The sequence below is a fragment of the Tenrec ecaudatus genome, chromosome 11 (genome assembly GCF_050624435.1).
Source record: "Tenrec ecaudatus isolate mTenEca1 chromosome 11, mTenEca1.hap1, whole genome shotgun sequence".
NCBI classification, from domain to species: Eukaryota; Metazoa; Chordata; class Mammalia; order Afrosoricida; family Tenrecidae; genus Tenrec; species Tenrec ecaudatus.
Genome location: NC_134540.1, coordinates 12035041 through 12056560, shown reverse-complemented (window position 1 = coordinate 12056560; position 21520 = coordinate 12035041). Strand labels below are relative to the sequence as shown.

The 21520-nt window shown below is 38.4% G+C and overlaps 1 protein-coding gene and 1 non-coding gene across 3 annotated transcripts in view; both read right to left on the bottom strand.

The window, feature by feature from the left end:
* PSPC1 (paraspeckle component 1) overlaps positions 1–21520 on the bottom strand; it is a 72097-nt gene that overhangs the window by 26912 nt on the left and 23665 nt on the right. For both annotated transcript variants that reach the window (XM_075562868.1, XM_075562869.1), the window contains exons 4-5: positions 17854–18050; positions 1213–1297 (exon numbers count right to left, since the gene is read on the bottom strand). In XM_075562868.1, the coding sequence (XP_075418983.1) occupies positions 1213–1297; positions 17854–18050 (282 nt within the window). The remainder of the gene's footprint in view (positions 1–1212; positions 1298–17853; positions 18051–21520) is intronic.
* On the bottom strand, positions 11429–11554 carry LOC142462051 (small nucleolar RNA SNORA54). The gene has a single exon (XR_012787197.1). It is a non-coding gene; the product is annotated as a small nucleolar RNA SNORA54 (small nucleolar RNA).

The window sequence follows — 21520 nt, the reverse complement described above, 5'->3', positions numbered from 1 at the left end:
TTTCCAGCATAAATGGAAATGCTTACCAATGGTATTTGTCATATACTATTATAGATACCCATGTCTTTTACCATGGATTCTACTTGCAGCAATGTGTTTTAAAATAAATCAATCGTGTCCCCCTCTCTGCTTCATCACTAACCTCCCCACCCTCTAGTCCATCACCCCCAGCCCTCTCACCCCCTACCCCTTCACATCGTCCACTCCTTCATTTCTACCACCCCATCCTTCTATCACCAGCACCCAGCCCTCCAACACCTCACTCATCCACCATCCCACAGTCCCCTACACCCCGTATACCACCCCTCACCACCCTGCATTCTTACCCTCTCATCTCTGGGGAAAAAAAGAGAGAAAAAAAATAATAAATCAATCGCAGCACAGATGCCTAAATATGTTCTTAGTGATTTTATATTTGTGAAATAAACACTACAGGTAGGTAAAATATATCCCAAAAGGTCAGTAAATAATGTTGCTTTAGTGTCAGTTCCAGCTCATAACAGTACTACCATACAACAGAAGAAAATACTGTTGGAGCCACTTACATTTCATCGAGGGCTTTCCAATTTTTTTACTCACTCTGCTTTACCAAATGCAATGTCCTTTTCTAGGGACTGGTCTCTTGTAATAACACTTCCATCCTTCATCTTCCAGGAACATACTTCACTAACACAGATTTGTTTGTTCTTCAAGCCGACGAAGGTTTTGAGTATTCTTCACCAACACGAAAACTGACATGCATCAATTATCCTCCAATCTTCCTTATTCATTACCCAGCTTTCTCATGCACAGAAAGCCACTGAAAGAACCAAGGCCTCAGTGAGGCCCATGTTCATCCTCAGTGACATCTTGGCTCTTTAATACTTTACAGAAGTCTTCTGTACTGATTGTTGTTTCCATCAGAGTTGATTGTGAATCTGAGTAAAATCCTTGGCAACTTCAATCTTTTCTCCATCTATGATTATTAGTTTCTGGCACTAGGTTGCTTGTGTGTTGCTATGATACGGGAAACTATGCTCTGGAAATTTCACTGAGTTTTAACACCGTTTTATGTTACATGCAGGCCTACAGCCTTGTCTCATAGTTATAAAAATGTCCTAATCAACAAAATGATTATAAATAAAAACTAATAAATTGAGTAACTTGCTCACCTTTTATACCTTCTTTATAATACATTATGTACATTTCATTTTTTACAATTCTATTTTTTACCTTAGTTGTATTTGTTTTCGTTTTTGAAGTTCTTGGTTTCTGAGTTCTTCCAAGCGTCTAAGTTCTTCTTGACGCCTCATGAGATCTATAAGATATTGATGACATGTTAATGTTTTCAGTTTCCCTTTCTGTCTTTTTATATCAATGAACACACATATTTCTATGCTGGGAATACATTAAGCTGTTCATATACTTTATTAATAATTTTAATGGCTAATCAGATTACTGTTAATGCCTATGTATATCAAAAGAATATTGAGACTCAACCTGTTAGTAAATAGATTTTATCACACAAAGTTCATGTCACACTCTCAAAGTAGAATAAACAGTAACTATTAGCTCATTTTCACTACACTATCTAAATTAACTACAGCACTTTTAAATAGCACATGCAGAGCCCAACTATATGGCTTGGAAGAGGCATCAGCATAGGTGCAACGAAGGGCCAAGCGTCATCGTCATTTAGAATGGAACATCACATCCAACACACTACAATCATCAGACAGAGACCCCAATCCCCACCCGGCAGCCCAGAGTCAATGTTCTATGAGCGAATTCTTGAAAGGCCGAATACTGTTGTGCAGATCATTTACTTAAACAAATTAGTATTTTTGTTACCACCAATCCTTGTCGTATCATCAACAAGAGGGGCACCACAATACAATAAACAAACAGGTCTGCAGAGCAATGTAGTCCGTAAGGATCTCAACTGCTATAAATTGTCTATGATACCTCACACAAATATTTAAGAATATGTTAAGTTAAAAAGTAGTAGAAAATATATTTAAATGATTGGAATGACACAATTATGGGCTGTTCTTATTTTCCTGTTATCATGTCTTCCGATGAGACTTCTGTAAAGATTAAAGACTTGGAAACCCAAAGGGACACTTTGGCTACTCTGTCCCATACAGTTGTTCCGAGTTTGAATTAGCTGGTGGTATTGAATTTGATTAAGAAACTCCTACTAGGTTTATCAACACAGTGGTGATCCCAACAAAATTGCACTGGTTAACCACTGGATAGTTCCTAAAGCTTTAATCTTTATGGAAACAAACACCCTCATCTCTCTGCCTCACAGGGGCTAGCGGGTTTGAACTCTCAACCTCGCATCAGCAATCCAACATATTCCCAAGAAAAAAAAGGCTGGGGAGGACGTAGAGAAATTAGGTCCCGACAGTTCCAGGGGGACATGGGGTGGGGGGGTAGGGGGGGGAAGGAAGTGGTGTTAACAAACCCAGGGACAAGGGAAAAACATGGGACTCCAAATGGTAGAGAAGGGGGAGTGGCAGGCCTGGTGGGAAATGATCAAGGGTAAGGTTGCTTAGAGAAGAGGTATACTCTAGCCCAGGTGGCGACGAAGCATGGTCGTAGGGCAGGAGGAAGGTCAAGGGAGATGGAGGAAAGAGCTAGGAGTCAAAGGGCATTCATGGAGGTCTAGACAAAGACATGTACATGCAAATATATATAGGAGGATGGGGAAATAGATCTATGTGTCTATATTTATAGGTCAAGTATTAAGGTGGTGGAAGGACCTTGGGCCTCTACTCAAACACTCCCTCAATGCATGAATACCTTCTTTTATTAAATTGGAACACTATGATGCTCACTCTCCCAACACAACGGCTGGAGCCAAAGTGGGTGAACAAGTAAATGTGATGAAGAAAGCTGATGGTGCCCGGCTATCAAAAGAGATAGTGACTGGGGTCTTAAAGGCTTGAAGATAAACAAGCGGCCATCTAGCTCAGAAGCAACAAAGTCCACATGGAAGAACACACCAGCCTGTGTGATCGAGTGGTCCCAAAGGGATCAGTTACCAGGCATCAAAGAACAAAAAATCATATCATTGACTGCACACCTCCATGATAGGATCGCTGAAGACAAATGGGTGCATAAGCAAATGTGGTGAAGAAAGCTGATGGTGCCCGGCTATCAAAAGAGATAGTGTCTGGGGTCTTAAAGGCTTGAAGGTGAACAAGCGGCCATCTAGCTCAGAAGCAAATAAGCCCACATGGAAGAAGCACACCGGCCAGTGCGATCACGAGGTGCCCAAGGGACCAGGTATAAGGCATCATGCAAAAAAAAAAAAAAAGATATAAGTGTGTGTATGTATGTGTATATATGTGTATATCTGTATATATGTATATATATATCATATTAAATGAAGGGGGAAGTGCAGAGTGGAGACCCAAGGCCCAAGGGTCGGCCAATGGAGATCCCCTCATAGAGGGGTTTAGGAGAGGAATGGGTTAATTAGGGTGTGAGGTAGTACCGATGAAGAACACAGCTTTCCCCCGGATCCTGGATGCTTCCTCCCCCCAACTACCATGATCCGAATTCTACCTTGCAGGCCTGGATAGGACAGAGGCTGTACACTGGTACATATGAGGGTTGGAGGTACAGGGAATCCAGGGTGGATGATACCTTCAGGACCAAGGGTGTGAGGGACGATGCTGGGAGAGTGGAGGGTGAGTGGGTTGGAAAGGGGGAACTGATTACAAGGATCCACATGTGACCTCTTCCCTGGGAGAGGGACAGCAGAGAAGGGGGGAAGGGAGACTCCGGATAGGGCAAGATATGACAAAATAACGAGGTATAAATTACCAAGGGCATATGAGGGAGGGGGGAATGGGGAGGGGGGGGGAAAGAGGACCTGATGCAAGGGGCTTAAGTGGAGAGCAAATGCCTTGAGAATGATTGGGGCAGGGAATGTATGGATGTGCTTTATACAATTGATGTATGTATATGTATGGATTGTGGTAAGAGTTGTTTGAGTCCCTAATAAAATGTAAAAGAAGAAAAGAGAAAAAAATGATTAGGGCAAAGACTGTACAGATGTGCTTTATACAATTGATGTATGTATATGTATGAACTGTGAAAAGAATTGTATCAGCCCCAATAAATTGTTTAAAAAAAAGAAAGAGAAATTAGGTCCCTTAAAGATTGCTGCAGAGATTCTAAGTGATCCGACCACCATGGAAACCTGTGATGGTTCCTCAAAAAGTAGAACAGAATTGTGGCCCAACAGTAATTTCACATCTAGGTATTATACACAGTAGTAGTAATTGTTACTATTACAAATAATTCCTTGAAGCATCATAACCCTCCAAAGTATTGTTTCTTACAGTCTAAAATTAAAAATATGACTAAATTAAAATGCACTTTGACAAACGGTAAATTTGCCATATCCATCCTGCTACACTTTACCTACACTCAGATCTCCACTTCCACTCTAATTCTTTACAAAAGCCAAGTATCCCAAAAAAATAGTCAAATAGACTTAATTGGCAATTTAAAAAATAGCAATACAGGATTTGAAGCTGCACTCAAAAAAATGTTTTGTTATGTAGGCAGGGCCTACATCATTCTGATAACATGAAACTAAGAATACACTGTGGTATCTTTTAAATACCCAAATAGTACACTAATTTCAAACTATTATGCAATGCGTCTCAATTTAACCTCTAATCAGAATTGCTTAAGTACCTTTCAACCTAAAACGAATTAAATCAAATCTCTTAAGTAACAGTGGAGACATCGCCCACCAGGCTTTGAGGACGATGACCCCAATGAGAGCAGCCAGTCCACAAAGAGGACCACATGGCTAGCCCCCTATGAGACATGACGACCCTCACTGACCCTGTGGGGGGAAAGCAGCGGAGACACAGAGTGGGAATTGCGCCCGACGTGATCCCACCACACTGAGGCAAAACACTCGGGAGTGCAGCGGAACAGCAAGGGACTGGAGCAGCAAGGTCCCCGGGGAATGCTGAAGGTGAACTTTGGGGCCAGGGCGTGGTGCCCCAACAGACTGGACTGGAAAACACTCCTAAAGGCCAACAAACGATCCTTGACCTAACTGCAAGCTTTTCTTTCTTGTTGTGTTTTGTTTTGTTTTCTATCAGTGGTTTCTTGTAGTTGTTTTCTTGTATATTATATTGTTTGGTTTTGCTGTCTTGGTTTTGTACATGTTATTATCTCCGCAGGTCTATCTAAATAAAATAAGCTGGATGAGTATCTGGAGGAAAAACAACAGGGCTGACAGTTCCGGGGGGAAATGGGATAGGTTGGGGCGCGGGGGGGGGGGGTGTTTAAGGAAATGGTGTTAACAAACCCAGGGACAAGGGAACAACAAGTGATCCAAATTGGTGGTGAGAGGGGAGTGGCAGGCCAGGTAGGGAATGATCAAGGGTAAGGTTACGTAAAGAAGAGGTATAGCTGTAACCTAGGTGGGGGCGGAGCATGATAGTGGGACAGGAGGAAAGTCAAGGGAGATGGAGGAAAGCACTAGGAGGCAAAGGGCATTTATAGTGGTCTAGATAAAGACATGTACATATGCAAATATATACATGAGGATGGGGAGATACATCTATGTGCCTATATTTATAGGTTTAGTATTAAGGTGGCGGAAGGACCTTGGGCCTCCACTCAAGTACTCCCTCAATGCAAGAATACCTTCTTCTATTAAACTGGCATTCTATGATGCTCACCTTCCCGACACAGTCACTGAAGACAAAGTGAGTGTATAAGCAAATGTGGTGAAAAAAGCTGATGGATCTCAAATAATTTTTAACTTGTGAGGGACAGGATTGGCTACCCCATCTAAAGAGTTTACCGTCTCCGAGTCTTGACTATTAATTCCATGTTCCCCAATCCCCTTACCATCTTTGGTATTCATCAATCAGTCTCTATTGTTAATGAAAACAAAGTTTACCTTACATTTTTCTTTTTGTGACTAACTTCATCACAGTGTTCTCCAACCATACATAACATGAGGTGTATCAGTTTCATCACTACCAGTTAATGATGCAAGGTATTCCACTATATGTATGTATTATAAGTTTATTTACTCATTTGTTCACCAACAGGCATCTAGATTTTTACCATCTTCTTGCAATTGTGGATAGATCTGCAGGGTATATACTAAATAATGTGTCTGATGTTTGGTCGCATGGTGTTTCTATTCTGAACATTTCTGTTTGAGTAATTCTATTCCCACAGTTGGTAGAGCCTCGCCAACAACGTATCAGGGTCGCAAACTCTTACAGTTTCAATTGTTTGTGAAGAAATCCACTTGAAAAAAAAAAAAGAAATCCACTTGAATTCTATAAATATCTGATGTTAGTCTTGAACTGAACATCTTTTTTCCTTCGGTCCCAAAATGAGACGAAGATAAATGCATTTCTGAGAAATCTTGTTTGCGGCTATCCAGTGAAGCAAAAAGCAGTATGTTTTAACATAAAGAACGCTACTGTAACAATGGACCCTGGTATATTTTGATACTCCCTAGGAGACTCCAAGATGCAATTGGTGTTGAAAACCAAACAACTATGTGAACATTTCCATTCCATGTCTAATATAAACATGACTTATTTTATAATGCATCTGTTTTTAAAAGAGCAGCTACCTTTTACACAAGAGCTTAGTGGCACATTGGCTAACTATTTGTCTGCTATTGTAAAAGACATGCAGCGCAAACACACTAGATTAGTTACCCAGAAGAAATGATGTGACACTGTTCCTACAAGTCCTGAGGGCAGTTCTAGTCTATCCTACAGGGTGGGTATAAATCAGAATTCAATCAATGAAACAGATTTGGTTCTTGTTTGGTTTACTTAATACATAACCAATGTGAAAACCTGTCTTGAACATTCTTGTTAGAATAGAAAGAAATAATGTAATTAGCAGTTGGATCATCAAATAAAAGGATAAATTCTAGAAAAGTTGAAAATGCACAATGTTAATACTTTATTTATGGGGGTGGAAATTACAAACAAAAATTTTATAAAAACTGGTTTCAATGATTACTCTAGTAAATCGTTCACAGAAATTTCTTTAAAATGTATATATCTAATACAAAAAGATAATTTAAAACGATACAGCTAGAAAAAAATCTGTTTCTTCAATTAAAAGATAAAAAATCTAATGAAATTTCCCATAAACTTTTTATTCCCCCCTCATCCATTTTAAACAAGAGGGTGAGTAGATGGGGAAAGTACAGGAAACGTTAATGGGAGTGAACACCTGAAAATTACTTCAACTTTGTTTTATGTTAAAATATTTTTCATAACAAAATATTAGAGGGAAGAAGGGATAACAGATGCTCCATTAAGTTACTGAAATTCAAACTCTAAATGGAAATCTTTAGAGGGCTCTAAAGATTAGAGGGGACATGCAAGAGGAGAATCAAGCTTATTTCAGACTACACACAAACATCCGATTCCAGACGACAACGAAATGGCACGACTGAATACATGAAGGGGGAGGAGGGGGCACCCAAAACTTTTTTAATCATTCAAGTTCCAGTAAAAAATACAAGGATAAAATTTAAGAGTTGAAGGGAAAACCTGAAGAAATAATGTTTATATAAAACCCTTCTTACTAAAAAAGCAGTAACAAGTATTAAGGTAAAGACATGAGAATCCTAATTAAAATTTTTGAAGATGTTTTTAGGTACCAACAAAATGGTTCCAACTCAGAAAACTTAGGAAAAACAGAATGAAGCCCTGCCCGGTCCTGCATCATCCTCACAATTGTTCCTATGTTTGAATCAATCAAACTTGATCTTTTCAAAGGTCTTTTTTCCCCCCTTTTTTTTGCTCACTACATCTTACCAAACATGATGTCCTTCTCCAGGGACTGGACTCTCCTGACAACATGCCCAAGTTACATGAGACCAAGTCTCAACAACCTTGCTTCTAAGGAGCATTCTGACTGTGGTTCTTCCCAAACAGATGTTTGTTGTTCTGGGAGATCATGATTATTTCAATATTATGTGCAAGCACCACAATTGAAATGCATGCATTTTTCTTGAATCTTCCTTAATCAACAGTGGAAAATAATACTATGGCTTGGGTCAGGTGAACCTGACTCCTTGCCTTTGAGTAACATCCTTCATTTTTAACATCCTTGATTAAAAGAAATCTTGTGCAGCAGATTCACTCAATGCATTCATTATGTTTCGACCTCCTGATTGCTCCTTCCAAGAACACTGATTGTAGATCCAAGCAATTTCAATTCCTTGACAACTTCCACCATTTCTCCAATCAAGCTGATGTTATCTATTGGTCCAGTTATGATGCTTTTGGTTTAATTTACATCTAGTTGTAACCCACAAGAAGGCTGAAATCCTTGATCTTTATCAAAAAGAACTTCAAGTCCTCCTCTCAGCAAGCAAGATTGTGTCATCTGTATATCAAAGGTTCTTACTAAACCTTCCTCTAATACTGATGCCACATTTTCTTCATATAATCCAGCTTCTCTAATTAGTTGTTTGGCATACAGACCAATAAGTAGGGTGAGAGGATCCAATCTTGATGGTACAAAGTCAGTACACCTTTTCCTGATAATATTCCCTTTCTTTTTTCTCTCTTTTTAAAGAATAGATCATTTTATTGGGGGCTCTTACATGTAACAGGCCAAACATTCATTATCTTAAGAAGATGTACAATTATTGACATCAACAATTTCTAAACATTATCTTTCGTGAGCCCTTTGCAGCTTTTTCTTTTTCCCTCCCTACCTCACCCTGCCACCCCCACAAAGTCTTATGTATCGTTATTGTTTATACATGTCTTACGCCACCCATTCTATACCTTCACCTACTTTCCTGGTATTCTTCCCAATAGGGGTTATTCTGCCAGCTTTGTTCTCCATTTCCCCCTTCTATCCCTTCCTGCCCATTCCCTTCCCCTATACTCCTAGAATCATTGCTCCCATTACTGTTTCTGAAAGGATTTGTCTTTCCTGAATTCCATACAATGGAAGCTCTCATCTGTGCAGCTGTCTGTATACCAGTCTAGCCAAGAATTGAAAGACTGAGCTGAGAAAATAGTGAGGAGAGGAGCGTAGTGTTTCAGTGCTAAACTGCCCCCTGGATCCATTTTCTCCTCCATGCAGCTTCTCTGCATGTGGACACCTTTCGTGATATTTGAACTATGTGTTATGTCCTGATTCTACCCAAACAGCTGTCTCTTGACCCATATAAAGGTTCCACATAGGCAAAATTAAATGTTCCTGGGATTCCCATTCTTCCCCAAGACTCTCTCCCATAGTTTATCATTCTCACACCGGAATGTCTTGGCATAGTCTATAAAACACAAGTAAACATCTTTCTGATATTCTCTACTTTAAGCCAAGAACAATCTGACATCAGGAATATTATCTCTTGTTCCATGTCCTCTTCTAAATCTAGTGTATACTTCTGGCAACTCAACATCAATGTACTGCAGCTGTTGTTTTATGATCTTCAGCAAAGTTTTGCTTGTATGTGCATTATCAATATTGTTCTACACTTTGAGAATTCTCCTGGGTAATTTTTCTTTGGAATGGTTACAAATATGGATCTCTTCCAGTCAGTTGGCCAAGTAGTTGTCTTCCAAATGTCCTGGCACAGACAAGGTATCACTTCAGGTGCTTCAACAACTTGCTGAGACATTTCAATTGAGATACATCGATTCCTGGAACCTTGTATCCAGCTAATGCTTTCAGTGCATCTTGAATTTCTTTCTGCAGTACTGTGTGTTCTTCCTCGTGTGCTATCTCTTGAAATGGTTGAATGTCCACTAATTCTTTTTGCTGTATTAACTGAGTATTCTTTCCATCTTATTTTGATGCTTCCCATTAAATACTTTGCCCGTAGTAGCCTTCAAAATTGCAACTCGAGCATGGAAGTTATCTCGAGATTCTTTCAGTTACACATACACTGAGCATTTTGTTACTTTTGGGTTTTGTAACTCTAATCTTTGCACATTCCTCTATCGATATTTTACTCAAGGTGCCCTTTGAATTGTTCCATTCAGCTCTTTGATTTTTATCATTTCTTCAGTATGCCTTAGCTACTCTACAGTATCTGCTGCATCCACTTTGATCTATTCCTTCTTACTTGCCTTGTCAATGAAATGTCGCTTCATGTATGACTTTCTTAAGATGTTCTCAAAGTTCAGGGACAATAGGCTCACAGTCATATTCTGACTCTTACAGACTTACTTCCATTTACTTCAGCTTGAACCTGAACTTACAGATGACCAGTTGATGATCTTGTCCACACTTAATCCCTGGCCTAGTTTCAGCTGCTATTTGAGCTTCTTTTCCATCTTCTCTTCTCACATATGTAGACAACTTGATTTCTCTGCATTCCATCGGAAAAAGTCCGAAGTCTGTTGTCAGTATTTGTGTCATTGAAATAGGTTATTTATGATGAAGTTTTGGGTCTTGAAAAAGTCTACCATGCAATCTCTGATTCCATTTGTTACCAAGACCATATTTTCCAATTACTGTTATTTACAGATTCCAACTTTTACATTCCAATAACCAGTAACTGTCAATGAATCTGGACAGCATGCTTAATCATTTTCAGACTGAAGATGTTGGTAAAATTCTTCAACTTCTTCATTACTAGCTTTGATGGTTTCTGCATAAATTTGAACAGTTTAAGAGTGACTGGGTTTCCTTGAATAGGGATAGATATAATCCTATCACAGAAAGTATCTATAATTGTAGATAGACCTTCAAAAATATCTTTTTTGAAGATGATTGCAAGGCCATTCCTCTATATTGTCTCATCCCTAGCCTAGTAAACCATAATTTTCTTGTTCAAAATGGCCAATAACAGTCCATTTAAGTTCATTAGTTCCTAGGATGTCGATTTTTATGTTTCATTTCATTTTTTCAATTTCCAATTCTCCTACATGCATACTTTGTACATTCCAAGTTTCGGTAATTAAATGATTTCAGGGAAGTACCCTAACAGCAAATGAAGGTCTCAAAGGATTTACTTCTGCAGGCTTTATTTACCCCATTATGATAGACTTTACTTTGAAAAGGCACCTCTTTCTCAGTCATATTTTGAGTGCTTTGGGACCTGAGGGACTCAACTTCTGGAACTATCTCCAATAATATTCTGCTTCTTTTTGAAGGTTTTCCTTGGCTAATAGCCTGTTCCAAGTCTGGAAGTTCTGTTCAGCTTTGGGTGAACCTGCTGACATTTGAAATACCAGTGACAACTTCCAGCATAACAGGAACATATTAGCCACCAGAATACAACAAACTGACCGTGTTAAATTCAAAAAATAAAGAGTGAACAAAAATCAAGAAAGAAAAGGGGAGTGCAGAAAATGCCCATGTCCTCATTTTGTCTTACTTTATAACTAGAAATCCAAAGATATCATTTAAAAACAATATACTTCTAACAACTTGAATTAAATTTTTTCCTCTCCCTTGTCTCCCAAATATAAAATCAGACAGACAAGTTTTGTCAGTCTTATATTATTCTGGGACTTTCTGTAGCACTGGAATGGAACCCATCAGCAGTAAATCCGATAACAGGTTACGAACAGTGCATGAAGTGCATGAAGAGTGATAATGAACACCGCCTCATGGAGAGAAAGGAGCATAATAGGCAGTCGAGTGTTAACGTGATTTATTGCTCTTAACAATGATGAACACGTGAGTCATGGGGGAAATTCTGAACTTTTTCCTATAATGATGGTTACATATGGGCAAAAACTGCTCAAAAGGGTTTGGAGAACTGTGACAAGATTTACCGTCTGAGATGCCCGTGGATGGGTTTGAATAGAATTAACTGTTTAGCTGGAAGTCTAATGTCAAACCATTTATGCTACCCAGAGATGCCCACCACACCCTCATAACAAAACCACTCCACAGCAACAAACAGAGAGAAACAAACACTGTCAAATGATTTAGTGCTTAATCTTAGATGACAATTTGTATATTTTATGCAAGATAGGAAATAATTTACCAGAATGATTAAATGGATTGTAATAAAATTTGCCTTTAAAGGGAAAAAATAAAATAATTTTTCAATTATCAAGGGTGAGGAGAGGAAAGGAGGAAGGGTGGGGAAATGGGGGGAAAATGAGCAGATACCAAGGGCTCAAGTAGAAAGAAAATAATTTGAGAATGATGATGACAACAAATATACAAATGTGCTTGACACAATGAATGTACATATGGATTGTGTAAGAGTTGTACAAGCCCCCAATAAAATGATTAATAAAAGGGGAAAAAAGTAGGAACTAATATGCAAAATGTTTACAAGTCAAAATGAAAGGGAAGACAGAGAACCAATATAGAGGTCTGAGGGGCTGGCCCCAATCCCAACTATGTGGACAGCACCCCCTCCCTGCAAAAGAATTCACATCAGAGGACAGCACTGAAGCCACAGCTCAGAGAGAGGAACGTGTCTGAGCAGAGCACACAGGAGCAAATGAAGGGAGAGGAAGAAAGAATGGAAAACGTCCTGGCCCACCAAGTCCTGAGGAAGATACTCCCACCCAGAGCAGCCAAAGCACAGAAAGGATTAGAAGGCTGGTGTCACGAGACACCGTCCCTCACTGAACCAAAACATTATGGGGGAAAACACTGGAGACACACCGCTGGAATTGTGCCCCACTGACCCTACCACACTGAGGCGAAACACTAAGGTTAAAGAACAGCAAGGGGAAAAGAGCAACAAAGTCCCCAGGGAATGCCAAAAATAGACTTTGGAGCTAGAGCATGGCACCCCATCAGACTCCACCAGAAAACACACCAACAGAGCAACAGACCTTGAACAATTTAAAGTCTTTTCTTTTGGGTTTTGTTTTATTGCTATTGGTTTGTTGTTGTTTTGTTTTCTTTGGTTGCCTTGTTTTGCTCTTATTTTTTGTGCATGTAATTATCTCTCAGGTCTTCTCTAGATAAGATAGGAGAAATAAACAATCTGGATGAGAAAATAAGGGGACTAAGGATTCCAGGGGGACATAAGAGAGGGGGAGGCAGGGGAAAGAAAATGGGTGCTAACCAACCCAGGGACAGGGAAATAACAAGTGATCCAATATGGATGGCTGGGAGGGTGAAGGAGACCTTATAGGACTTGATCAAGGGCAATGTAACCAAGAGGAATTACTGAAATCCCAATGAAGGTTGAACATGATAGTGGGACAAGATGAAAGTAAAAGGAAATAGAGGAAAGAACTAGGAGGCAAAGGACATTTATAGAGGTCTAAATACAGACATGTACGTATGCAAACATATTAATATATGATGAGGAAATAGATCTATGTACACATATTTATAGGTTTAGTACTAAGGTAACAGATTGACATTGGGTCTCCACTCCGGTACTCCCCTCAATGCAAGAAAACTTTCTTCTATTAACCTGGCATTACATGATGCTCACCTTCCCGACACGATTGCTGAAAACAAAGAGAGTACATAGCAAATGTGGTGAAGAAAGCTCATGGTGCCCAATTACAAAAAGATATAGCATCTGGCTTGAAGATACACGAGCAGCCATCTAACTGAAAAGCAACAAAGCCCACCTGGAAGCACATCAGCCTGTGTGATTATGAGGTGTCAATTAGGATCAAGTATTAGGCATCAAAGAACAAAAAAATCATTTCATTGTGAATGGGAGGGGATTGTGGAGTGGAGAACCAAAGCCCATCTGTACAGAAGGGTTGCGGGGAGGAGACAAGCCAACCAGGGTGCAGTATAGCAACGATGAAACATACAATTTTCCTCTAGTTATTTAATGATTCCTCCCCCCTATTATCATGATCCCCATTCTACCTTACAAATTCGGCTAGACCAGAGGATGTACAGTGCTATAGTCAGGAACTGGAAACACAAGGAATCCAGGAGAAATAAACCCCAGGACCAATAATGAGAGTAGAGGTACCAGGAGGGGAAGGGGCAGGTGAGGGAGAAATGACCACAATGATCTCCATATAACCCCCTCCCTGGAGGACGGACAACAGAAAAGTGGGTGAAGGGAGACATCAGACAGTTTAAGACATGACAAAATAATTTATCAAGGGTTCATGGGGGGTGGGGGGAGATGAGCTGATACAAAGGGCTAGAGTAGAAAGAAAATGTTTTGAGAATGATCATGGCAACAAAGGTACAAATGTACTTGACACAATAGATGTATGTATGGATTGTAATAAGAGTTATACGAGCCCCGAATAAAATGATTTATTTTAAAAAAGAGTTGTGAGGTGAGAGCGGGGAGGGAAGGAGAAAAAAATGAGAAGCTGATACCAAGGGCTCAAGTAGAAAGCAAATGTTTTGAGAATAATGGTGGCAACAAATGTACAAATGTGCTCGACACAATGGATGGATGTAGGGATTGTCTTAAGAGTTGTACGAGCCCCCAATAAAATGATTTGGGGAAAAAAATTAGAAGGGAAGAAATCCAGAAACTGAAGAATATACCTGAAGCCTGGTGACTACTACAGAAATGAGATACAAAACCTAAGGCAATTAGATACTTATTGTAATGAAGCAAGGAATGGAGCCAAGATGCTGGCTTATCCAGATGGACCAAGTATTCCGAGATAGCAAAGATCCGAGACAGCAAGTGAAACAAACACAGGTGAAAATCCTGGAACCTTGAGCATCAAATACTAGGGGGAAAGTAGAGGCTTTTAATGGTTTACTTCTCACCAGTGCTGTGTAGCCCTGATCAAGTTTTACTGTGCTGTACATTGTCACACCATTACTCAATATAAGGCAAGAAAGATGTAGGGCAGATGACCTGATCTTATACATAGAAAACTCCAGATTCCCACAAGAAAGTTAGTAATAAAAGGCCAATTTGCAGCTGCAATATCAACATACAGAAGTAGGATTCCTCTACTATAACCAGGAGAACCAAAAAAAAAAAAGAAATCACAAGGGAAAATATTGGTAATAATAGCTGTCCCATCCCCCTCCTACAAATGATAAAATGCCTACAATAAATTAAACAAAGGATATGAAAGTCTTATGTCTAGCATAAAAGAAAGCTACAAAACACACTCTAGGAAACTAAGAGAGACCAACAAAAAAGAAACACATGCCTCATGGACTGAAGATTTAGCATTATGAAAATGTCAGTTGGGGGAGAGAAAGTATAAAGGGAGACAAGACAGTGTCAAGGAGTCCAGGAAGGAAAAGAATGTTTGGAAACAGAATGTAGTAACAATTATACAAGACTGCTTGATTCAACTATGGAATTACATATGTATTAACTCCAATTAAAATAAAGTTTTAAAAAGAAAGTACCTGGGGAAGGGAGGGGATAAAAGGGGATCTGATATCAAGGAGTTCAAGAAGAAAGAAAATGTTTTGAAACTGATTATAGTACCAATTGTACAATAAATACTGCTTGATATGATTAACTATGGAATGTCTTATCTGTAAGTGATCCCAATAAAAAGATTGATCATTTAAAAAAGAAAAATGAAAACATTATAACCAAAAATAAAAATCCTATGAGAATGTGGAAAACCAAGAAAATATCAATGCTACTCAAAGCAATCTATAAATCGTGAATGCAATACCAGTACAATCCCCTACAAAGTTATATAACAAAATGGAAAAACTAATCACAATTTATATCGAAAGGCAAAAATCAAGTCCACTGCCACTCCCTACACCAGCAATTTAAAAGTACCAATCTCAAAAAAAGAAAGCTTACACAAATAGGTTATAAATGTATTACATAACCAGAGTTAAAAACAGAATCTGAATTGTGAAATGATTTATGTCATCTGTTTGTAAAATCATTTGTTTGTAAATAACTTGTTGACTCATTTAAATAAAAACACGTATTTATATATTTTTAAAGTACCAATCTCTGCACAACCTCACTAATATTTGTTGCATTCTGGTTCAGAATGATCAGTGCCATTTTTACAAGAGGAGACCTCGGTATACTTTGATTAGTGTTATCTCTAAAGGCCGATGGTGGGAAGTGGCTCTTTCTGCGCTTGCTAGCAACCTGTCTTCTTAAAGGGTCTGTTCATGTTTGCTCGTTTTACTGGATTGTTTGTGTGTATGCTGTTGATGTAAGCTTATCCTATTATGTTTCCTCCTAAGTCAATGATGCTGCGCCCCCAACCCCGGGGGAGCTGGGAGGATACAATGAAGCTAGCAAAAGCTTATACAGAACTGTAGTACAAAAACTTTTTCATATCCTAGGGTGCTGATTTTAACCTCCAATACCCCCACTGCAAAGTGAGAGGAGGCCCGCCCAGTAAGTTTGAGAACCTGTGTTTAGAGATTAGAACCTTGTCTGATACATTGCTGTCAATTTTCTTCCCTTAGTCTGTGGGGGAGGGGGAGAATTGTGTGTGTGCTTTGCTCCTTTGGGACAAGTATTTTAATCAGTATAAGCTTGTGAATGGTCATCCATGATACAATTATCATCCCCCCACATGTAGCGCAGAGAAGAGTGAAGAAAATAAAGACTACAGTAAACAAGTCTCCCAGATCCTGGGACCAGAAATAGATGGTACCAGGCCAACTAACCACTCTGACCAAGGACACAATTCTAAACAATTCTTGGTTAGAAGGGTTGGAAAATGTAGACAAAACTCAGATTCAGAAAAAGACAACTTACTGGAAAGACAGACTGGAAGAAGCCCAAACCTACCACTCTAATATACCTTTTTTTTTTTTTCTAATATACCCTTTTAACTTAGAACTGAACCCACTCCTAGAAGTCAACTTTCAACCAAATAGATGCTTTCAATAAACTATAATGCCATTTACTGAAACAACATCCATGAAAACAATGCTTATCAATAGGTAACATTTACTCAAAAGTGAAGATAAAAATAAAAAGGACAGAAGTGGAAAACTAGTAGAAATGGAAGAGTACTTGCATACTGAGAGGACAGGAACCAATTTTATCAATGAACAATTTAAATTGGGCAATTAATTTGCAGTATAAACTTCTGACTCATAAAATGGATGAAAGGTAGGGAAAAATATACTTGGAGATTTATAAAGATTTAGTTTAAAATCACAACAAGTGACTTTTGAATTATAACAGTCAAAGCTAAGTTGGAATTCGGGCAAGAATTTCCCAAGCACTGCTTCACGAGCACCGGGATTCTATGTCATCAAAGTCAGAAATTATTTACAATTATTTGTTTTAAGAGATCAGCTATAGTTAGAGAGCCAAGTGTTAGCGAGTGGTTCTTATATGATGACACGAGTATTCATCATGCAGCTGGTTTAACATCCCAAAAAAAGAAGATGGTGATAAAAACCCAGAACAGGGGCAGAGGGAGACATGAGTTTCGTCATGTTATATAATCAGTGGAGTCACAGATTAATTTGATTTTCTTAAATTCCCATCACCATACACAATATTTTCTACAGATGTCAAAGATTATTCATTTGTAATCTTTTGGTATGCAATTACATACATAGTCTTAAATACTCAGCGTTTGTCCCAATTCTTCTTTCCAAACAAAATGCTGCTTTGATACCATAACTACCCACACCAAGAATTAACCATTGTGCTTCTTGTCCCCAGTAGAATCAGGTTATGTAGTACTGGCAAAATATACTATCTTTTAATTACAAATGAAAATAACTCAGTGACTTTGATGGGAGGGAGCAGGGAATTGAATGACCTCCAACAATACTATTCATGCAGGAGAAGTATATTTTTAATAAGTTTAAGCCTGGGGGTGGTATAAAGTCCACAAGGTTAGAGATTTTTGTTTCTAACACAGTTTGAGGTTTGTCTGTCAATACTTAATGGCAATTTAAAATATTAGTACATATCAATAGAATATAAATAAGACCGCTGAAGAGAATAAAAGAAAAATATAACATATCTATGTAAAAGCCAGTTTTTACCTTGCCTCATTAGCATTAACTGGTGTTCGTGCCTAGCTGCTTCCATTTCTGCCTCTAGTTTCTCTTTGGCTTCTCTGATGTTTCTATCAACCTGCTCCCGCTGCTGCTTTTCCATTTCGTCAAGAGCCTTCCATCGAGATGCATACTCAAATTCAAATGTCCCAGGCTGGGCAAAACGCGGAGGCTGTTCTCTTTCCCTAAATTTACATTGTAAAAACATACACAGAATGTATGTTTAAAGGTAAATCAACAAAAGATCATAATAACTACTATTTATTGAGCACTTTGAAATGTTGAAGGTACTGTAACTGGCAGGTTCTGCACAAGTATTAGCTCATAGCAATACCTTGAGGTGAATTTTACAGGCCTGAGATGAAAAACTACCCAAGGTTACAGATCTAGTAAGTTAATGACACCAGGATTCAAACCTAAACAATTCAATGGTAAAACCTGTAGTCATTTGTCACTTTAAATAAAATAAAGGTTGATTTTCATTCAAATAACAATTACACACAGGGGAATCAGTGTGTCCCAAGTTAGATGCCTGGAATCAGATTTATTTCCCTAAAGGATATTTAGAGACACGAATTAAAGGCAGTCAAATAATGGGTGTTGTCTGCCAGATTGAGTTAGCCAAAGAATAAAGGCCTAAAAATATACTTGAAATAAAAACTAAATGTTCAATAATTCTTGGGTATTGTAGCTCCTATTAAGAAAAGTATTGATAACAACATAACTCCTATCCCATGAACAAAAATATTTCACAATTTAATTTTTATGCTTAATTTGGGGTCCAGGGAGGATGGTCATGAGTGAAACCAAAGGGGGAGCTGTCACGGGGGGGAGGAGGGGGGGGCGCGAAACGTAGTAACAATAGCTTCAAAGAGCTATAGCAAGCAGTATGCAAAAAATCAAGTCAGCCACAGAATTCTGTGTCTGAAGATAGGTTTGTATTATTTGATCATTTTCATTGACTGATTTTTCTGAAAGAATTAACAGTTCTTATAGATCCACTATAATCATAAAAATATGACAAGTTCATTTTCTTCACAGGGAAATTTTTAAAATGTAATAGACTTTTGGAATAGAACCGAGCTAGTCTTCACTCACTTTGTAAACCTTCCTGTCAAGAACTGAGGACACGCCCCCATTACCATAGCTTCCTCTATTCCACTGACTTTTGCCTGTGCTTTTGCTGATTCCTTCTGATATTCCAAACCTCTACTAATATTTAAGTCCAACCAGGAAAGCTCCTCAAGTTTCCAAATTCAAATCCAACTCCCACTTTACATTCCCACTTGGAATGTCAATCATAGTAAACGTATTATGTTCACTGATTATGTTTCTCACCTTCCCCAAAAACTTATCTCCAAATCAATGTTATAAATTCCCTTCTTTCAGTTGCTTAGGCCAAAAAAACCTGAGTTATCCTTAAGTTATTACTGTGTTTCTTCCTTTCTCACTGGCACCCAACTCTCACTCCTTACCCCATCCCCACCCAAAAAAAAGTTAAAATCAACTAAATGGCCTATAAAAGTTAACCCTTCACTCCTTCCCAGCACATTCCACCTTGAACACCTCCATTCCTTATCCGACTCCACCTTCAGTGACCTAAACTGTTCCTGAAGGGAATATTCCTCCTTCATGCCCTCAACAGTCATAAACGACATGAACAAAGGCAGATACATTGCTCTCCACTTTACTCAACATCTGCTACCTACATGGCTAGCTTCCCAATCCCTTTCAAGTGTTTACTCAAATGTCACCTTTTCAAGGAGTCCTTCCTAACCAACTAAATTACTCCCAAGCATCCCTTTCCACTGTCTCACCTTCCTCCATAATCATTTTGCTTGTCTTTCTCCCTATCCTACTCACACCACTATGGGTTTCTGGCTATTTTATACAATAGTATTATGGCCAGTAATTGGCACATAGTAACGGTTCCATTTTGCTGTGTACATCATCAACTACATGGAAAAGCATCCAACTGCACTACAATAAAAAATGCTAATTAAATCATATGAAAAAAGATAGCATTTTGAGCACAATCTTAAAATATTTTAAAATCCTAACACCAAAAAATTTCTTGGGTGTGGAATGAACAAAATTAATGCTTTTATATAAATATGCCAATGAACACAAATTAGTAAACTCAATCTCCAGAGATTTTTAAACAAGCATATCATTTGATCTAAGCTCTTATACTGATTTAGTTTACTCATTATTAATAGCATTTCTCACTACTTAATGTTATGTTTCATATTCTTTACTCATTGACTTTATGTCTCTCCATCACCAGAAATGTAACCACTAAGAGGCCAAAGATAGTTCAAGACTACATTGGAACAGTGACTGGCCCAAAAGCCCTCCAACTTGAATTCCACATTGAAAATATATGCTTGTTAAATTTATTTTAATAAACACGACTGAGTAAAATTCTACAAGTTATAAAAGCAATTTTGTTAAAAACATTCAAATAACTGAGAAAGAAAATTGATAAAATACTATTGTTGAAAAAAGTTTTTCTTTTATCTATAAGAATACTTTATTCCGTGCCAGTTTACTTGGATTATTTAATGAGGAACCTTCACCAAAAAGTGTATCTCCCAATGTATCTGGATCATACTGTTCAAGTATTTCCACTATATCAGATATCATTCATTCTGTAGCCACAAAGCTTACTGATAAGTTTCCAGTGACCCACACAACCACTGTCCCAGGTCTAGGAGTGTTTCTGAAGAAAATGAATTGTTTCAAAATGAAAGAAAATGAATGTTTCATCCATATGAAAAAGAAACAAGCATTCCATTTAGAGCAGGCCACATTAGTAACCAAAACATGAGGGCTATCTTGCAAAAAAAAAAACCAGATGTGATGAGGAAACCAATGCATTTGGAATTTGTTCCACAAGGTCAGATTGCTAACCAAGCTTTCTATTTAGAGCAGTGGTTCTTAACCTTCTCAATGCCACAACCCTTTAATACATTTCCTCATGTGGTGGTGACTCCCCAACCATAGAATTATTTTTGTTACTACTTTTTAACTGTAATTTTGTTACTGTTATGAATCTGGCGACCCCTGTGAAATGGTCTGAAAGATTGCTTGTAACAGTTTGTAACAAAAAAGGCCGATTAGATTGGGGACTGTTTTGCCCCCATGGCAATGCACCTGCTCAGTCATCTCAGTGAGCCAGTTTTCTGGCCAAAAAATCTGGCACACCTCTCTTGCCCCACCCACCTTATTCACCTGACCTCATTCTATGCAACTTCTGTTTCCATGAATGCAGAGGGACATGAAAGGAGAGCGATTTGACAACGAAGAACAGGCGAAGGGAAAAAAAATGAGGAGGTGCTGTCAGCAGCCATCCAACCAGATAAGGTTTCCAAGATGGAATCGCAGATTTGACAAATAGGCTAAGTGTCATGGAGAGAACTTTGAAAGCAATAGGCTGTTTTGTTTTTGTGGTTTTTTTTTCTTTAATAAGGCTGTTTTGTTAAAAAAAATTAAAATACACAGCTTTGGAAAAAATTCCTTTGGGGGGGGAGGGGAGAATCGTATTACAGTTCCAAACATAGCATTATATATATACACAGTCCAACAATTGATCACAAATGTGATAATACCTCTGAGGGTATCCAAATGAAATGGCTTTATTTATTAAGGAAAT